This window comes from Centropristis striata, chromosome 18 (genome assembly GCF_030273125.1).
Source record: "Centropristis striata isolate RG_2023a ecotype Rhode Island chromosome 18, C.striata_1.0, whole genome shotgun sequence".
In the NCBI taxonomy this organism is placed as follows: domain Eukaryota; kingdom Metazoa; phylum Chordata; class Actinopteri; order Perciformes; family Serranidae; genus Centropristis; species Centropristis striata.
In genome coordinates, this window is record NC_081534.1 from 26,954,370 (window position 1) to 26,974,320 (window position 19,951).

A 19,951-nucleotide genomic window follows, 5' to 3' on the forward strand; every position below is an offset into this window, starting at 1 on the left:
CATGGCTCCTTTTTCTCCACACAAACTTGGCTATCAGTCAGATTTTTCATTTTATTTTAATTAACAAAATATAAAGCTGCCAGGAACAAAATATACAATCAAAAGACACAGGTGTCTATGGAAATGTACTATTTTTTTTAACCATTTATACACACAAAAACAGCAGAAAAAATAATAAATAATAAAACTATAAGACAGTCTGTTTGCTTGTACATTAAAAACAGTAATAGTTTTCATTGCAGACATTCACCTACAGCTTGAGATCAACCTCTGCAAAGTTGTGTCATATTTTTCTTGCAAGCCAATCAGAGCAGACTGGACGTTTTAGGGAGGCGGCCTTAAAGAGACAGGAACTAAAACGGAGCATTTCAGACAGAGGCTGAATACAGGTAAATTAAGATAGACAGCATGAGAAAACAATGTGTTTTTTGAACATTAAAGCATCTCAACATGTTAAAGAAGACAGACAAAAACACAACTAAGAACCTTAAAATGAGCACAATATGTCCCCTTTAAGGCCCAGTTTACACGAGGACTCTTGCGGGTAAAAACGACAAAATAGTTTATCAGAAGTGCCTTTCGTTTAGACGGTGACGGTGTTTTGGGGGCTTAAAACGCAAAAATCTGAAACCACCTTCCAAAGTGGAAAAGTTAAATACGCTCCGCCGTATTGTGTCCGTCTACACTGACAAGACACAAAACTCTGCTCAGATCTGCTCACGTCACGTATGTGTTTACGTCACATACATGCTCCAGTACAGGAAAATAAACAAACGTGGGATTATTTCCATGCGTCGGAACTTCAAGCTGCTCTGGCAGCTCTAATAAACTTACAGGAGTCTTTCCACCAAATGTACAGGATATGTACAGATAGTATTAGTGAACAGACAAGGATCTGTAATTACCTCTATCACATTTTGGATGCAGCAATTCATTGGAGGCGAGCCAGACGGCTGTGAACGAGACCTGGGAGATCTAGTGATGGTGGAGAACTTTGTGGAAGGAGTAGCTGATGAAAATGTGCGGCGTGAAAACTTCTGCATGCCCAAAGATGCTCTTATGGCTTTAAGTGATGCCGCCTGGCTGCATACAATCAAATTTCACACACTTTTGCGGCACCGTATGCAGCAGATTTCCTCCCGAAAATGCTCGTCTAAACGAGGAATAAAAAGTGAAGACGCAACGCCACTTTTGCATCTTCTGTTCAGACCGTCCTCGTGTAAACGTAGCCTAAGAAAGTTATTTCCATGTTTTGTTTGTCCTGTGAACTCTGATTAATTTTTTCGAGACTTTAACTTCCTCAGCAGGACTTTTCATTGAGCTATGCAGAGTCCATGCAGAGGCTAAAAATGGCCTCTACAGTACATTTTTGGGTTCAGAGGTCAATGTTTTCTTTAGTTAATAGCAGACAGCCTGAAGAATCAAATGTTTCTGTCTGGATGTTTCGCTGTCCACCAAAAAAACTTTTAAAATGTTAGTATTTGTTGAATTCATTCCTCATCCTCCAGTCATTTTCAACTTTTAAATTAAAGGTCAAAATGTTGCCTCAGTTTCCCTGCAACGGTCAGGATGTAATTCTGGTCTTTTTTATACTTCAGGTCTCAAAACGGTCAAATTTAACACCCACCATGTGTGATTTGTGTGCAGTTTAACACTATAAACTCCTTCTTGGGCCTTTAAATACTCCAAATTCCCAGACACAGTGCTAAGAACATGACACAAAAGTAGTAAGATTCCTGTCACTGGGCACTTCAACAAATCAAAGAGTTCCTCACTCTCCTCTTGGCCAATGAAATGCATCAGAATACATGTGGGAGTGTCACAATGCTAAAATCATAAAATGATAGAACTGGATGTAACCCTCGTATATGTTATATTTGACACCTTTGTTCACATTTGCAACATTTCAAATTCTTTATTGAGCATGATAGTGTTTTGAAATTTTAAAAAAAGATTTAAAATCACATTTTATGCTGGACTAAAGGACTAAAAAAGACACAAAAAGACACAAAATGACTAAAAAAAGACACAAAATTACAAAAAAAAGACACAAAATGAGAATTATGTGGGAGTGTCACAATTCAACATGGGACTTTTCCAGAACTTTGAAATCATCACCAAAAAAAGACACAAAATGACCAAAAAAGACACAAAATTACTAAAAAAAAAAAAAAAAGACACAAAATGAGAATTATGTGGGAGTGTGACAATGCAACATGGGACTTTTCCAGAACTTTGAAATCATCACCAAAAAAAGACACAAAATGACCAAAAAAGACACAAAATGACTAAAAAAAGACACAAAAAGACACAAAATGACTAAAAAAAGACACAAAAAGACACAAAATGACTAAAAAAGGACACAAAATGACCAAAAAAGACACAGAAAGACACAAAATGACTAAAAAAGGACACAAATGACAAAAAAAAGACAAAATGACCAAAAAAGACACAAAATTACAAAAAAAAGACACAAGAAGACACAAAATGAGAATATGTGGGAGTGTCACAATGCAACATGGGACTTTTCCAGAACTTTGAAATCACGCTAAGAACATGACACACTGTTGTAAAAGTAGTTAGATTCCTGTCACCGTTTTTCCTGGTGATTTTTCCGGGCTTATCAGCCTGTGGAGCTCCAGCTGGGCACTTCAACAAATCAAAGAGTTCCTCTCTCTCCTCTTAGCAACAGTTGATCTTATTACTATTGACAATCTGTCATCTCCCTGCCACAGAAAGGGCCTGTTTCTGTAGATACACCGCGGAGAAAGAAACATCCTCAGACCGCAGATGTGTTCATCTTTCATTAGCACCTTGTTTCTTTCTGTCTCTGTGTTGTTTTGACATTAAGTATCTGACTCTTCCCCCCTTGTCTGCCTCTGGCTGTCTTGTTTACCTTGTTTTTCTTCACTTTCCAATTACATATTCTGTTGATGACATGCTGAAGTTTAGAAAGCAATTTTTTTTGCTTACTTCCACTTTTGGGACTCGTCTAGAGGAAGAGCTAGAAGGATGTATGCATGTTTTTATTCACTACCTGCATGAGGTCTCCGAGGGGTTTGAGCACCTGCTGTTTTGCTCTTTTTTAATAAATAGATATATCCCTGTTTGTGCACAACCCACTCTGCTGAACAGATAGACTGATTAAATAAAAGTATTGACTTATTACTCCCTGCCAATGTGTTGCACTACTCTTTATATTACTTTTCCATTAAAGTTTCCTCTAAAAATTCCGTCTAGCCTCAAGCTTCATCAGTTCTTTCCTCTCTAGTATTCTGCTGATGATTAAAATCTATTTTTGGCTGTTCAGTCAATGTACAGTAGGACTACAGCCATTCTGCACGGCGGCACAGGGCTAGTTTTTAGTTGGAATTAGCTTTATTTTCACAAGTTTCATGTTGTTGTAGGAGGTCTTCAAGGAGGTTTTTAGGTTGTGTTTGGAGCATTGTAAATAATCATATAACCACTAAACCTGCAGACAATTTACATTAAACAACAATGTTTTTGTCATCTTATTTTGTCCCAAGAAAAGAAAGTAGGTGATAGAAATCCAGCTGCCGAATATAAGAGTTTTTATCTTCCAAGTTAGCGTCCTGGTTTGACATGTGCATGCACAACAAATATGAATCTGGATAAGATTAATCATTGCATTTAAATTAGTAGTGGGGTGACATCTAAAGCCTATTCTCTCGAATCTGTGTATAAATAACGTAACTTTAGACCTTAAAATGATGTCCAATGCATACGCCAGCATCGAGTTTTGCGTGCATTTGATACACCAATCTGTCTCCATGGTTACGTTTGAGTTATTGGCGCCCTCTTTCGGCTGTAGTTGTTATGAATGACACCAAAGCAAAGTATTGTTGAGGAAAATCTTTGACAAATACTAAGAGGCGGCGATAAGAAGGCGGCATGGTGTCCATGGCTGATTCTTAGCCCTGCTTTTGGGATCCAATCACAGAACGGGGAGGGACGGCAAGACGATGATGCGTACTATTTGACAGACAGAAGCTGTTTGCTTACAGATCCAACATGGCTGCAGCAGACGCGAAGCTCTCTTTGGATCTAGCTGTAGACAGTGTTGTAGGTAGTTTAGAGCAAAAGTTTATTTTAAAAGAAGAATAACGTTTAGCTTTACACTCCTTTATCACCACCAAAAAGGATGTTTAGCCTTGCTTCCAACACGATTTGGCGCAAGACTAATCTACTAACTAGCCCCGTTAGTGGCTAAGCTAATGGGGTTTAGCGAGACCCCGGTCGTTGTGGTCGTCTCGCCATTGATCACCTTGATGAGGAAAAGTATATGTCTGAAGAGTGTGCATATGTGAAGTGTCCTTCTTCCTCCATATTTATCTTGCACAAACAGCAATAATCATTCGGCGCCATCGTGTAAACATCAGTCGTCTTCTTCCTCGATGCTTCCTCGTTGAATTTCTGTCGCTCTACATCCGTCATCTGGTTGATAATTGATACGATTGGCTAAGAGCTACAATAGACATAAAGTGCTTTACAAATGCAGACCACTTACCTCAATATAAGGTTGTAAAAAGTTATTTGTTTGGGGTGCTAATAATACACTTCAATGCAGGAAATGAAGTGTTGGACGCTTAAATTTTCAAAATAATACCTCTGCACTCATTCAGTGTTTTGTTTTTAATACATACATTTTAATATCCTGTTAACAGTGTGGCAAAAGTAATCAGTCCAGGTATATATTTATGTAATTGTTAGCTATAATTGCCTTTTTTGACTGTGGGCCCCTGCCTCTTTAGCACCCTGTCCATGTGCCTGCTCAGTACTTTAATGAATTTGAATATTTTTATGGAAATCCTGCATCAAACTGATTCCTCCATTTCGCTCTAGAGCCGCCTCTTAAAATAAGTCTTTTGACACTTTTGATTATAGAACAGTTACTTTGCTGCACTTATTTCATTTGTTTAGCGACAACACACATTAATAAACACCAATATGATGCAAATGTGTCAGATTTAAGTAAATAAAAGAAGAAGAAAAGAAACAAAAGACTCCACTGAGCTCTTTGTAGTGTGTATTTGGCATTTTTTGGCACTATAATATTCAGTGTTTTCAGTCAAAAGTAATGAGCCAGTAGAGGCTGAACACTGTGGTGACATTAGAAAAGGTTGGAGATTTTCTTTTGGAGAGATGCACAAAGCAATAGGGAGAATGATTGGCAATACTTTTAATTAAACGTTCGTTTTAAATGCACGCCAATTATTTTAATGGCTTTTTTTTAGCGTATCAGACCAGAAAAGAGGAGAAAATAATAAAAGGGTAAAAGAAGTCGTCTGTGCAAAGTTAATACTGATCATCAACATTCAGGAGACGGGAAAACAAAGAGACGTGAGAGAGGACGACAGTGAGAAAAAGACGAGAAGAGAAAGAAGTCGTCTCACAAAGCCAGACTCATCAAAGCGGCGCGGGCTCGTCGACAGGCCACTGATCATGCACTCGGCATTTTGTGAATCTCCTTTAATCTCTCGGCTTCACTTGATTGAGAATCCAGTCGAACTTGAACTTTAAATGAAAATACCAGACTTATTGAATTTTTGCTTTCCACTCTTGTGAGATACTGCGGCGCTACTTGAGACGACACGACGGATCACAGCGCGCAGGTTGTCATTACAGTAAAGCCGGGACAGGAATCTGACCTTTGACCTCCTGAGATCTCCTCCTACAGCCCTCACTCGCTTTTATTAGAAATATATATTTATTATTAAATCAATATCTTAATTTAGAAGTAGTATGTAAAAAATCTGTGGTGTTTATTTATGTATTTTTCAACAACTATAACTGCTCATATGACTGGTGTATAAACTGTTACCTTATTTTTAAAAAGCACATTTAAATATATAGTAAGGTATTTTAAGTTAAGTTAAGTTATTTTATCTGTGTGTGGTTTTACCATGGTGAATTATTAAGAAGTTTTCAAATATCAAATATATCATATATTAAGATGTATATATACGTATACTTCATGTGAAAACGTATAGAGTTTATAGGGTAACACATTTTTTTATTTTATTTTATTTTATTTTATTTTATTTTATTTTATTTTATTTTATTTTATTTTATTATTTATTTAGTTTTTTAGTTTTTAGTTGTTGTTTTTTTGTTTTTTATTTGCCAAATCACAAATCACAAAAACGCTGTGGTAGTGTCAATGAAAAAATTGTGGCCCCCTCCAGCATTTAAGTTGCCCATCCCTGACTTATATGTTATGTATGTTACAATAAAGGTGCCATATTATGCTCATGTCCAGGTTCATACGTGTATTTTGGGCTTCTACCAGAACACTTTTACATGCTTTATTGTCCAAAAAACACATACACCCTCTGTCTGAAACGCTCCATTTTAAGCCCCACCCCCAAACTACCTCCTACGGTGGCCCTGAGAGCTCACAGCGCTGCAACTTAGGAAAATACATGCAAATACACAAAATACAAGCAAATTGAGAAAACATCTTCACCAATTTGACAACACAAACGCAGCATTAAGACACAACACAATAAAAAGGCACTGAAAGAGCTCTCAGGGCCTATATCATGGACTCTTTTAAAAATTACCTTAAGACCTATCTTTTTAGACAGGCATTTGGATGACCACCATGTATTGTACATATTATTTTATCATTTTTTATGTTTCATTGTGTTATAATTGTGTTTAAATTGTGTTTAAATTGTGTTTTAACCGTGTTTTAATTGTCTTATGTTCCCCTATCTTATTTCTTTCTTTTTATCTTCTGTAAAGCACTTTGTGATTTTAACTGTGAAAAGTGTTATATAAACAAACATTACTTACTTACTTACTTACTTACTTACTTACTTACTTACCGCTATTGAGTGTGTATTGAGCATTTTGATACTTACACAGTATTTATATAGCACCCATAATTTTTAAAAAGACATGACAATCTCAATAAGGGACCTTTAAAACAGAAACACAATAAATGAGGATGCTTGCAAAAAATTGTGCTAAAAGTAAAACCTATAGGAGGATTACAATAAGACATAATTCCAAGTAATTCCAATAAATTGTTTACAGACACAGACAGCTTAATTTAATCGCCTTAAATATAAAGAAAGTGGTTTAAAAGCTCGTTAGGTAAAAGGTTCTTTTTGTGTTATGTGTCTAACTGCAGCACATGTACTTAAAATGTCCCTTTACCTGCTTATAACTATATTATAATGTGTTGTAAACTATTCATTTATCTCCAAGTAAAACATAGCTTTTATATGCATTCAGCACTATCAAATCTACTGAAAAAGTAAACTATCTTTTTATAAAAACCTGCTTTCTAAGACAAAAAGATAAGAAACAGGCTTTGGCTAATTCAGGTTAACATTAATTTAACACCTGTTAAGTAATTGGAGCTGAGGCTGTAATGAAAGTACACCCCGGGCTCACAGATGAGCCGTAAAATTTGTTAAAGTGAAAGAAATTATCCAGAAAACAGCACATTTTCAAGTTTAATAATTATACAGTTTAATAGTGCAGCAGAGTGCACAATCAGCTCCTATCCATTAACCACGAGAGATGAACACTTTCAAGAGTCTCTTCATAAAACGACTTTACAGCAACACAAAGAACTCCAGTGGGAAATGAAAAGAGCTTCTGATGAATTAAGTCACATTAATGAAGCCTGTAAATATTGATGCATGCAGGGGAGGTAAATAAATACACTTTATTTTTTGCTTAATCTTTTTGGCAACTTGCTTTGTTTCTGCAAAAAAGTCTCATTTGGAACACATTGAAAGAGTCTCATCAGACAGAAAGCACCTCTGAGGATAAATCCCTGAGTGGAGGGAGAATAGATCCTCCCAGAGCTCCGCTTTAAACTTCACGTGTTACTGGGATTTTTCTCCCTCGCTCACGCTGTGAAAACTTGTCAACAGAGAACATTTTATTTTGTTCTTTGAGGCAAAACATTGACAGAAAAATATGATACATGCTTTGTTGCAAGAAGTTTGAGGGAAAGAAAATAACAAAATATACCCTGAAAACAAGTACACACAAGTTTAGGTTAATCTCAATAAGTCATTAAAAAGGTTTTATTAATGTGACACTGATGTTTGACTGATGTTTGACATACATCTATTATGTAAAGATTGAACATTTGCTGCCCATTATTATTTATTCACCTTCCTCTCTTTTCCTAACAGGCGGCTTGTATCCCTGTTATCCTGAGTAACGGCTGGGAGCTTCCCTTCTCTGAGGTCATCGACTGGAGGAAAGCCGCCATCATCGGGGACGAGAGACTTCTGCTGCAGGTAGAAAGATGGAGGGGTGGAAGGATAGAGGGTCAAGAAGTAATGAGGATGGAAAATGACTTCATTAAATTTAGTTCAATTCCAGCTTTATTTATTTACAACTCATGGGAGGTCCGTAATACAAGAAATTACAAATATAAGTAAAATAAATAAATACATAAATGAATAAATAAAGGAACATAACAGAAAAATAAATAAATAAATACAGAAAAAGTTACAGATAATAATAATAATAATAATAATAATAATAATAAAAAAATATTAACATTGAAAATAATAAAATACTATTTACACTTATAAAAATAACAATAGTGATAATAATTATAATATTTACATTGATAAATAATAATAATACTATTTATGATCATTTTAATTATATATATATATTATATATAATTTATATATATATATATAATTATATTTAATGATAAAAATAATAATAATGATAATATATAATAAAATTATAATTGTATTTACATTGAAAATAAGAATAATACTATTAAAATCATAACAATCATAATTATAATGATAATGGCAATGATAATGATAATGATAATAATAAAAATATTTACATTGATAAATAATAATAATACTATTTACAATGATAAAAATAAAAATTATAATTATATAAAAAAATATAATTGTGTTTATATTGAAAAAAAGAATAATAATATTTAAAATGATAATAATAATAATAATAATAATGATAATGATAATAATAATAATAATAATAATAATAATAATAATAATAATAATAATAATAATGGTAATGATAATAATATTTCACAGGAAAGGATAGAAAATTCTTTTTTTTTATCACATTATACAATAACATGAGTTATGTGCATGGAGGCTATATTAGAATCAAACAATTACTTTTGGAGGAGACCTATTTTTGGGGGGTGAGATATTGCACCCACCTGCATGCAAAAAATATCTAATCAATACATTTCAATTGAGACATTTCTCATTGAGGCTGTCTGCAGACCTCAGGCCTCTTTTAGTGTAGCTCCGCCATATATTGAACCCTGGATGGAGGTCGGCTGCAGAGGGCAATCCCTCCTCACGCTCTAAAGCATCAAAAGATAAAATGTGCCCTTTCAGCAGGGGCTAATTCAGTCTGGGTGGTGAAATGCCAACATCTTCCCCCCAATATAATTGTCATCTGTGGCTCCAGATCCCCCCCGGGGCAATCACAGGGATCCAGCTGGGGCGGATTCAAACACAGAAACACAACACATAGATCAGGAATGCTGTTATGGGAACAGAAAAATCTATAAAGGAGCCATTTTTTTTTTATTTGGTGATTTTTCAGGTTTGATTGTACAACAATAGACAGATTTCTGAGCAGGTAATCGACCAGGAGCTGTTGTTCTAGGTTGAAAATGTAATTTCATCTCAGAGTGTATAATTAAATATTAGCATCTATCAACACATAACTGATGTGCAGACGCTCGGTTCAAGCAGGGAGGGAAATGGAGCTGCAGTCATGTGGCTTTTAGTTAATTGTATTTTACTCTGATATGACAGCTGTGATATTCTCAGTCACTCACACCTCCGCCAGGAACTATTTTTACCCGAGACAGATTATTCTACAATTAGATCTCCTTCTGTTCCTTTTAATTACAGCGGAGTGCAGGACTTGTGATATTTACATTTCTCTAATTACTTGCCGTATTTCTACGCGACCTGCAGCCACCTGGACGGCTCAGAGGTGTGAAAGTGTCTCTGTGTGTCTCCTTTTAATTAATATGTCCACCATCAGCACCTAACAATGACGTTTTCACTATAACCATCATTACAAGCGTTATAAACTCTGCTTTTATGTTACTGATGCTCTGATGGTGTGAAAGGTTTTTGTTCCCTTCAACAAAACAAAACCATCCATCTAAAAGCAGCTAATTGTTGGTTCAGATAATATGTGTGAATTATGTTATGTTTTGACAGGGTGAAAAACACTAATGGTGTTTGCATTAATTGACCAAAACAAGCATTTTTCCATTAATTTGCTTTATATTGATGCAGACATATGATGAGTTTATACAAATATAGAGGCAGGGATAGAAAAAAAAGGAAACTGACCTTTTATGGGAACACAACACAACAAGATAAAACATAATGACTGCTTATTTTATTTAACTTAGTGCAACAAACATTTGAAGAATATAGGTGTTTGGACAGACTGGAGTAGTAGTAATGTTTGATGGTGATGCAGAGTTTAAATGGCTGATTTTCACCCAGGAGAACAGGGTTAATTTCCCATGTGAAAACCAAAGTAAACGACTTTTTACATAAAATCCGCGGCTCCCACTTTGAATCAGGTTTGTTGACGTAATTTCTTTTTTACATAACTTCTGTGGCTCGAAACTACTTCACTTCTGGCATTTTCATTTACTGTTTAAACTGTCTTTTATAACACTTTACCAGGAAGTTTTTTGCCCTAAACCTAGCTCAGTGGTTCATAAATTCACAGAAACTGCAGCTTTTTTAGAAGCACAAACCATATGTGTATGTGTCATGACATGTGTTATTTTTAGAAAGCTCCGCTCTGTACCGTTCGACGCGAAATGTTAATTTGTGTCATTTTGACAAACGCTCATATGTGTCATTATGGGTGGTATTAACAAATGGTCTATTCTGTCGTTTAGGTTGGAGATAGCGTTGGAACATACAGGCCAATAAATGAGATTAAAAGGCTCAGTTTGGTTGAAACAAACGGCCGTGTCATGTTTTATTTCAACAATCTTGAATGCACTTTGTTTTACAAAACACTGAGGCCTGAAAATGGAAAGAAAAACAATCCTTTTTCACTCTTGTAGAACATTTGATAGCAAATTGTTACCTCTCCTCCTTTTACTTGTATGATAAGCAGTGGTAACAACAGGCTACTTTTACTTTACGTAAGTCAATGCTGGAAGTGAAGTAATCACAAGGACGACGTGACTACCATAAGTTACGTAAAGAACACAAGTTACATTTAAAATCGTTTTCTCACCCAGTTCTCCTCCGTTTGCTCGACCCATCCACCTTAAGTGTGATATCTGCCATTTAAACTCTGCATCACTATCAATCAAAACTACTACGTCAGCAAGATGATGGTGGAGGACAGTCTAAAATGTTATATTTTGCTTGTGCTGTTAAACCAAAGAAATGGACAGAGACTTTTATTTTGAAAAGGAGACTTTATTTTAAAAGCAGGAAGTGCCACAAGCATGAGGTGAGAGGCTGAGAATCGATGTTGAGGCTCCTGTAAAAATGCCTTATATTGTTGTTTTTGAGGGGACAAGTCTGAAATATGAGCTGAAACAATCAATTGATTAATCTGTTAAAATTAATTATCTGACAGAAACTAACATCTTAAACCATTTGCAAGTTGCTACATGAGAAAGAAAAAGCACTGCAGAGGATTTTTTTTAGTCTTTAGTCTTAACAGTTAAAGTTGCACAGAGCAGACTAATGGTTCTTTTATAAAACAAAGCTTCCCAGACTTGGAGGACACCTTGAAGTTCTTTATTTCCTGCAGCACTGAGACAGCTGGCAGAGTGGCAAGAGTTCAATCAGTTTCTGGAAAATAAAGTGTCTGTATAGACTCCTTCAAGCTCAGGATTTGTCCTTTATTGCTCAAAATAAAGTAATTAAATGCATTAAAACACACTGAAACTGTTTAATTATTTGCTGCAGATGACAAGCATCTGTACAGTTTCATAAACACACAATAAGAAACGTGTTACTGGTTGGTAAACAGATCCTGGATGCTTGCCCTCATTGTCTTTCTGCTATTTATCAGTTACAAACACCTCACACACACACACACACACACACACACACATTCTTGTACCTCTATCTTTGTGAGGGCCCTCATTGTAATAGTGAATTCCCTATCAAGGTTATAATAGTTTTAGTTTTAATTTCATTGTAAAATTTTCTTTTCAAATTCAGTTAGTTTTAATGAGTTTTTAGAGCGAGTTTGCTAGTTTTAGTTTAGTATTATTTTTTTTAAATGCTTAGTTTTAGTTTAGTTTTTATGAGTTTTAGTTTTTTTGTAACAGGGTTGAGTGGAAGATTAAAAGAGCCTCAGGGCTCAGGAACCTTGTTCCTGAGCCCCTTACCCTAAGGTAACCATGGTTACCCTAACATAAACCTGATTGTAACCTTTAACCCTAAAACAAAGTCTGAAACCTCAAAAAAGCCTTTAAAGAAGTGAGGACCGGCCGAAATGTCCTCACTTCGCAAAAATGTCCTCACTCTGTTGGTTAAAAACGTGTTCCGGTCCTCACTATGTATGAAGTACAAGAACACACACACACACACACGGAGCTCCAGCACCTGCTGAGAGAGTTGAATCTCATTACTTTCAATTACATCACTGAGAACTGCAATACCTGGCTGTTTAATATGTAGAGTTTCTATTCCCCCGCGGAGAGGAGACACACACACACACACACACACACACACACACACACCGCCCCTGCTGAGAAACATAAACACTATTAGAGTCAATCGAGGGGAAGAGAATTGAGCTGATTTGATTGGTCTTGTTTATATTCTACCTCAGAGAGCCGAACAATTAAAGCTCGCTCTGCTGTCGACGGATCCCACTGACGTCAACAACACAGCAGCCTTCACCGAGTCTTCACACCAGGACGCTTTATCTCCACTCTCGCTTTGTTTTCTCTTCATCTTGTTGTTACAAAACGTGTGGATCAAAGAGAGTAAATAATGCTAAAATCTGCTCTCATATGCAACAGAATTACTCTCATAATTTAACTGGTTATTGGTTTTATACTTACTAAGTAAGGCTCATTGTTTCCAAAAGATTTTTAATCTGAAGTCTTGTTCAGTGGGCGTTCAAAAGGTATTTGTGAGGAAATTAAATATAATTCATAAAGTTTGTTTGAGAAGTAGATCCATGGGAGCTAATTAAACAACAAAACTCTGCATGGTTGTTTATGGTATTATGAAAAACGGTTTCACTGCTCTGTAAATTTAATGTGCAAGTTAAATACAATAAATAGCCTGTTTAAGTGATGTGACAAATGCATGAACTTTAACACAAAAGTGAGCTTTTTCTTGAATAATGCTCAAATCCGCTCTCATATGCAACAGAATGACTCTAGGACTTTAACTGTGGTTTTAAAACTGACTAATCAGGTCTTTTCTGCAGCATTTCTTTCACTCATTGTTTCCAAAAGATTTTTAATTTGCAGGACATTGTTCGGTGGGCATTCAAAAGGAAAATAAGTTGTTTTTTTCAGGTATTGGTAAGAAATTTAAATATAATTCAGAAAGTTTATTTGAGAAGTAGATCCATGGGAGCTAATTCAACGACAAAACTCTGCATGATTGTTTAAAAAAAAAGTGTTTCACAACTTTTTCAAGTAACTAGAAGAAATCTGGTGTTCCCGGCCGATCTTTAAATACTGATGCTTTGTCAGGCCCTTACTGTTGATATGATGCCCCCTTTATTTTTTGATACTTATATTTTTATTAGTTTTTATGTCAGGAATAGTCAAACATGACAACATCACAGTGCATTCTAATGAAAAATATGTCTGAAAACGTATCTGCTTTTCTTTAAGTATCTTCTTTATATCCCTGTACTCCCGGAGTCTGTTGTTAATTTCTGTGGGGAAATCGTCGGCAAATGTGACAGGTTTCCCGTCACAAGTGATTTTCTTTGACCAAGCCGTCTTCAGTATTTTGTCTTTGGTGTCATATCTCTGAATGTTGACTAGGATAGACCTAGAAACAGCTTCATCCTGAGGCTTTGGACCGATAGATCAGTGGGCTCGTTGGATTTGTAAATCAGCTGGGCTCCGTCTTCAGAAAGTTGTCAATAAATGTTAGCATCAAGCTTCCTTTGGTCCCCTCTTTAATGCCGTATAATGAGGGAAGAGTATAGGGAACCAATAGTAATGCTTTAATTTGTCACATGACCTCCAGGAGGCCATATTGAAACCCTATTTTGCAGACTTTTCCATTTTGTGCCAAAAAAAAACACTCAAAACATAATTTCCTGAACCTTTTCCATCTGGGAAAAAAATATATTCCTACTGATAGGTGAGTAAATCATACACTTAGACTGTTGAAGACATTCATTTCAATGGGTCGTTGGTTCAATGGTACAGTGTTTCCTTCAGGCAACATTCAGACAAGAAACCGATTAAAAAAGTTCCTTTTATAATGTTTTTAAATTTAAATGTTATGTATTGTACCCCGATGAAGCTACTGGATCTTTTACACATGTTTATTGAATAAATTATGTTAAAATTTATTTTAAAAACTTTCTTTTTCACTTGCCTACGGGCAACAAACACCAAAGACTTCCAAAAAAAAAGGATTATAAAATTCTGCAGATTATGTTTATTTAGTCTATTTTAAGACAAAAAACACTCGTTTTTTTCCTAACTGGCATCATAATGCGTACCATAGAGGGTTAAACTTAAAGAGAAACGTGGGACTGAAAAAAAGAAAATCAAAAATCAAAGGGCAAACATGATTTTGTCTCACTGTTGTTGTAAAAAAAAAAAAATAAACCTGATGTGGAATGCAAAATAAAACAGAGCAGAAATGAAATAAACTGTATATGAAAATCACTTCCTCTCTAAGATTCTTGCAAAATAGCTCACACGACTACATAAAACTCTACTCATGGATAAATAAATTGTTGTGCAGAAGTTGCAGCACAAAATGGTCAGAGTGCAAATGTTAATGAGTAAACAAAAGAGTGTCATAAATAAAGCTGTAACTCTAAACATAATTGGTTAACAGCAGGGGTGCGATGGGATTTTTGAATTGGGGGGACGAAGCTGTCAGCAAATTATTTCAACTCAATTAGTAATTTTTCCACTTCATACCTTAATCAAAACATATTTTTCTTTAAACATTTTATACAAACTGTAGTGTAAAGACAACTGATATATTAACAGAAATAAAAATAAGTTCATACATTAAATTCCCAGTGAAGCCAAAGAAATTGGAAGCTGACTCAATGAAGGACCCAAAAACATCTCTCCTCCTTTCATTACCCTGAACATACTGCTGGGCAATTTATTATCTGTCCAGTCAGTCGAGCCTTTAGAACCAGTGTTTCCTAAAGGATTTAAGAAAGCAAAGAAACTTTTAGTCTTGTAAAGTCAGCTGGTGAAGGCGGAGATGCTAGGAGTTAGCATTAGCAGAGGCCCCGGATAGCAGGTTAGCTTGGAGAGATGACAGACACAGAAGTGGGGATTTCCACACGGTGGCTCTATTCTACAGAGTCTAAACATTGACTATACAAAGCCAGGTCTCCACGGCGATACGTTCACTAATCATACAGGAATAGCAGTAGGTAGACAGCACAACCAATCCAATCCAATCCACTTTATTTATATAGCACAATTTTAGCAAACACAAGGTTTCCAAAGTGCTGCACAAACAATAAATAGATAACACAATACAAAGAGATGTAGAAAACAACAGAACAGTAAAATGCAACTAGAAAATTTCCTCTGGGGAAATTTTGAAAGGGCCACGGGGGCTACTGCCGGTGTGTGTACACTATGATGAGATTCTTCAGAGATTTCAAACTATGCCCTTTAACCTCAAAATGTGTGTGTGTGTGTGTGTGTGTGTGTGTGTGTGTGTGTGTGTGTGTAAAGAAAATCGCATAAAGTTACCTGTGTGTGTGTGTGTGTGTGTGTGTGTGTGTGTGTGTGTGTGTGTGTGTGCGTGCGTGCGTGTTTGAAGCATATGTATGCATGTGTGAGGAGTGTGCGCACTTTAGTGCATGTGTGTGTGTGTGTATCTGTAACTGTAATCACATCAAAGATCAAAGGCAATCAGATCAAAGCAATCAACAGAATTAACTGGCACCTGTTCCGGCTTAGTGACAGCAGAGGTGGACAGACTGAAATTTCTGGCCTCGAACAGAAAGCATTTTTGGCAAAACCATAATACCTATCATTGACTTACGTCGCGAAAAATTCGTATTCTGTAGAGAAAAGTAATAGCACACCGATCCCGATCAAACCACACGTTTTGATATATAATTTGTCCTGCAACTCTTCAAATTGTAGGACTAGTAGCGGGACGAAATTGCGTCCGGAAGAGGAAGAAGAAAAAATCCACAGAAATCCGTGCACTGGTCCCTACAGCTATTGCTGTATGGGACCAGTGCTCGGTGCGATTGCCCCGAGGCCCTAATAAGATAAAATAAATTGAAAATGGGATAAAAATGTACTGCCCGCACAAAATAAAATATGCATGTATACAAATAAAAACAAAAAATCATAAAATCAACATAAAATCAACACTCTACGTGGTGTTAAAAGCCAACGAGAAGAGGTGGGTTTTAAGAAGAGACTTAAAATGAGACAGTGAGGAGGCCTGTCTGATGCGCAGCAGCAATTCATCCCAACTCGATACTATATACTGAGAGTTCTCTTCTGAGGAAATGTCCGCAGAGCAAGAGGCATGGTGAATAAAAAGACACAAAATATTTCAGTGGACTAAAGATCGTCCAAGACGTGCTTGTCGTTACTTGCAGGAGTCGAGGAACATGAGGAGAAGCTCATTGATCACAACACGGGAGACGAAGCCAAGCAGCTCCGGACTCTTTGATTCAAATTCACCGAAACATTTACTGGACGGCGACCAACGTTTTAAAGCTCTGGTTTCTTTTTTAACAAAGTGATTTTAGCATCATCAGTCACTCTTCTACAGACTCGGCCTGTGTTGGCAGCGTAACTTTCAGTTTAGAGGTTTTGGGTTCGTGGCCAGAACACCAGAAGGGTCCTGGACTCAGCAGCTCCTCCTGAGGCCTGATGAGGCTCTTAGAGAACATTGGCTCCAGCAAATACTCATTTCCTTTGCAGCTTCACTGTGGAGCTGAGCGGGGCAGCCGGGGTCACGTCTGACCTCATCAAGGAGGTAGTTTGTTTTTCTCCGAACTGAGCATCAAGAGAGCCTCCTGCTCCGTCCTCCCTGGCACATCAGGATGATTAGGTCCCTGGTCCTGTTGGCAGCATCATCGTCTCTCTAGGTTTCATCCCTCCTCTGCTTCTCCCCGAGGGCGTTTCTGCTGCGAGGCACCAGCCAGCTGCTTGTATCCTCCGTGACAAATCGAGCTGGGACCTCAGATACCTCTGGTGCACCAGGAGCAGGTTATCTGGGCTCCGAGCAGGTCTTCAGAGTTAGTTGGTTCGGGTCAAAAAACTCCTTTTTTAAGCCGCCAAAAACACAATTTTATGATTAAAGCTAGTTGTTGTGACTTGATGTTTATCCAAAGATAATTTCTGGAGCAAAAAGATGCACTGCAAGAGGCTTTGGCACTAAAGAGATGGAAAAAAGTCTGTTTTTTTCCTGATGTTTTGAAGTCACAGGAGTAATAGCAACTGGAATGATTTTACAAATGAGCTCTATGATGAATAGGAAATTAATTGGTGGTTATTTGATTGTAAATCAGTTTTAGGTCATTTATCAGGACAAAATAACAACTTGCTTCCAGCTTGGAAAATGTGAGGATTTGCTGTTTTGCCTGTGTTGTAATACAGCTTACTTTAATTTTCATATCTATGGTTTTGATCAGTCAAATGATGCAAGTTTAAAACATCAGCATGGGCTCAGGAAAATGATGATGTGCATTTTTCAATATTTCATCAAGTTTTGTAGACTAAACTCTTTTGAATCCAGACTAAATACTATTCTCTTTGCCACTGCCTAACTGAACTGTAACATTTATTCCTTTGATATTTGATTTTTTTAAATGAATCAGCTCACTTTCAGTTTTATATTTTATATTTGAATGTATTTCTATATTTTTTCCTAAATATTTTGTCTACTTGTTTTCAGTCTTTTCTTTATGTAATTTTATATATGTCTCTTAAATGCTTTCAGTGTTTTGTGTAAAGCACTTTGAATTGCCCTGTTGTTGAAAGGTGCTATACAAATAAACTTGCCATGCCTAATAGATGAAATAAAAAAATTAAAATATATATTCTAAAGCACTTATTCCTAATTCCAGGGGTACTAAATATGTAACTTTCCAGGGAGTTGGTGGAAGGATTGTGCCCAACTATCTTACTCATCTCTGAACAATACCAGTAAAAAAAAAGATATGTATACAATGCACATTTTTGAGTTTTGGAGGAACATAAACGTCCAATGATAACTGAATGTTAATTTACTGGTATTCAATGCACAATATGCAAAATCTGCATGTAAATTTTGCATAAATAATTAGTATAAAAGCAGCATCATCCTGTTAAATTAGCAGTAAAGGAAGGTATAATCTACAACTTTAAAATGTTTTTTTTTTTTAATTACTACAGTTTTAGGGTGTAAAATTTACAAGTTGTTCTGTAAAGATGTTAACATAGAAATGCCTTCAACTCCCATTTAGTGTCAGTGCAAATGTTGCAAACTGACCAAAAATCAAAGAATCAGCAATTCCAGGATCACTGAGAAAATAATCATTAAAAGTCCTGTAGAACCTGATAATGTAATAAATTCCCGATAATGTAATAACCCCGATAATGTAATAAAAATCTGCACTTGAGTCCATTGAAAATGTAATAAAACCTGATAATGTAATAACTTCCCGATAATGTAATAAAGTGCATTTCCCAATAATGTAATACACTTTTTACCAATAATGTAATAAAGTATAACACCAAGCACCTTTAGATTTCAAGAAGCTGTTGAATGCATTCGTGTGTCGTCATGGATACCTCATTTGTGAAAAACGGATGAACGGGTCAAAAGTTAATAAACATTCAACTTTGACCTGTTGGTGGCGCTAGAGCTCTTGATCAAGAGTTGATACACAGTATCACCACTTGAACCCAAGTAATGGGTGGTCTGCTGTTAAATTATTACAATATTGGGGAATTATTAGATTATCAGGACTTGTGAAATGAAGGCTAACCTGATAATGTAATAACCTCCCATTAATGTTATACTTTATTACATTATTGGTAAAAAAGTGTATTACATTATTGGGAAATGCACTTTATTACATTATCGGGAAGTTATGACATTATCAGGTTTTATTACATTTTCAATGGACTCAATTGCAGATTTTTGTTACATTATCGGGGTTATTACATTACCGGGAATTTATTACATTATCAGGTTCCACAGGACTTTTAATGATTATTTTCTCAGTGATCATGGAGTTGCTGATTCTTTGATTTTTGGTCAGTTTGCAACAGTTGCACTGACACTAAATGGGAGTTGAAGCTGGTTATTTCTATGTCAACATCTTTACAGAACAACTTGTACATTTTACATCCTAAAACTGTAGCAATTTAAAAATATATTTTTTTTTTAAGTTGTAGATTATACCATCCTTTACTGCCAATTTAACAGGATGATGCTGCTTTTATACTAATTATTTATGCAAAATTTACATGCAGACATTATCAGGGTTATTACATTATCGGGAATGTATTACATTATCAGCTTCTACATGTCCTATTTAATAAGACATTTAGAACATGATTATATCAGTGCTGGAGTAGTCAAAGTGCCTAATGGGTCTTTCTAGCAGACACTTGATAGTATCTAGCATAAGGTGTGAGTAGAGTGTTGGAGAGGGACAGCAGGTGTTTCAGTCAGCAAACTGTCCTGGGGATAAGCTCGTTGACAGACAGAGTAAGATGTGGGGGAAGAAGAAAAGTCTT

The 19,951-nt window shown here is 36.0% G+C and overlaps 1 protein-coding gene across 1 annotated transcript in view; it reads left to right on the plus strand.

Annotated features, from left to right (window-relative positions):
* The window catches only part of LOC131991322 (exostosin-1), a 365,225-nt gene that overhangs the window by 281,749 nt on the left and 63,525 nt on the right, over positions 1–19,951 (plus strand). Inside the window, exon 5 of the mRNA XM_059356692.1 lies at positions 8,181–8,288. Within this exon, the coding sequence (XP_059212675.1) occupies positions 8,181–8,288 (108 nt within the window). The remainder of the gene's footprint in view (positions 1–8,180; positions 8,289–19,951) is intronic.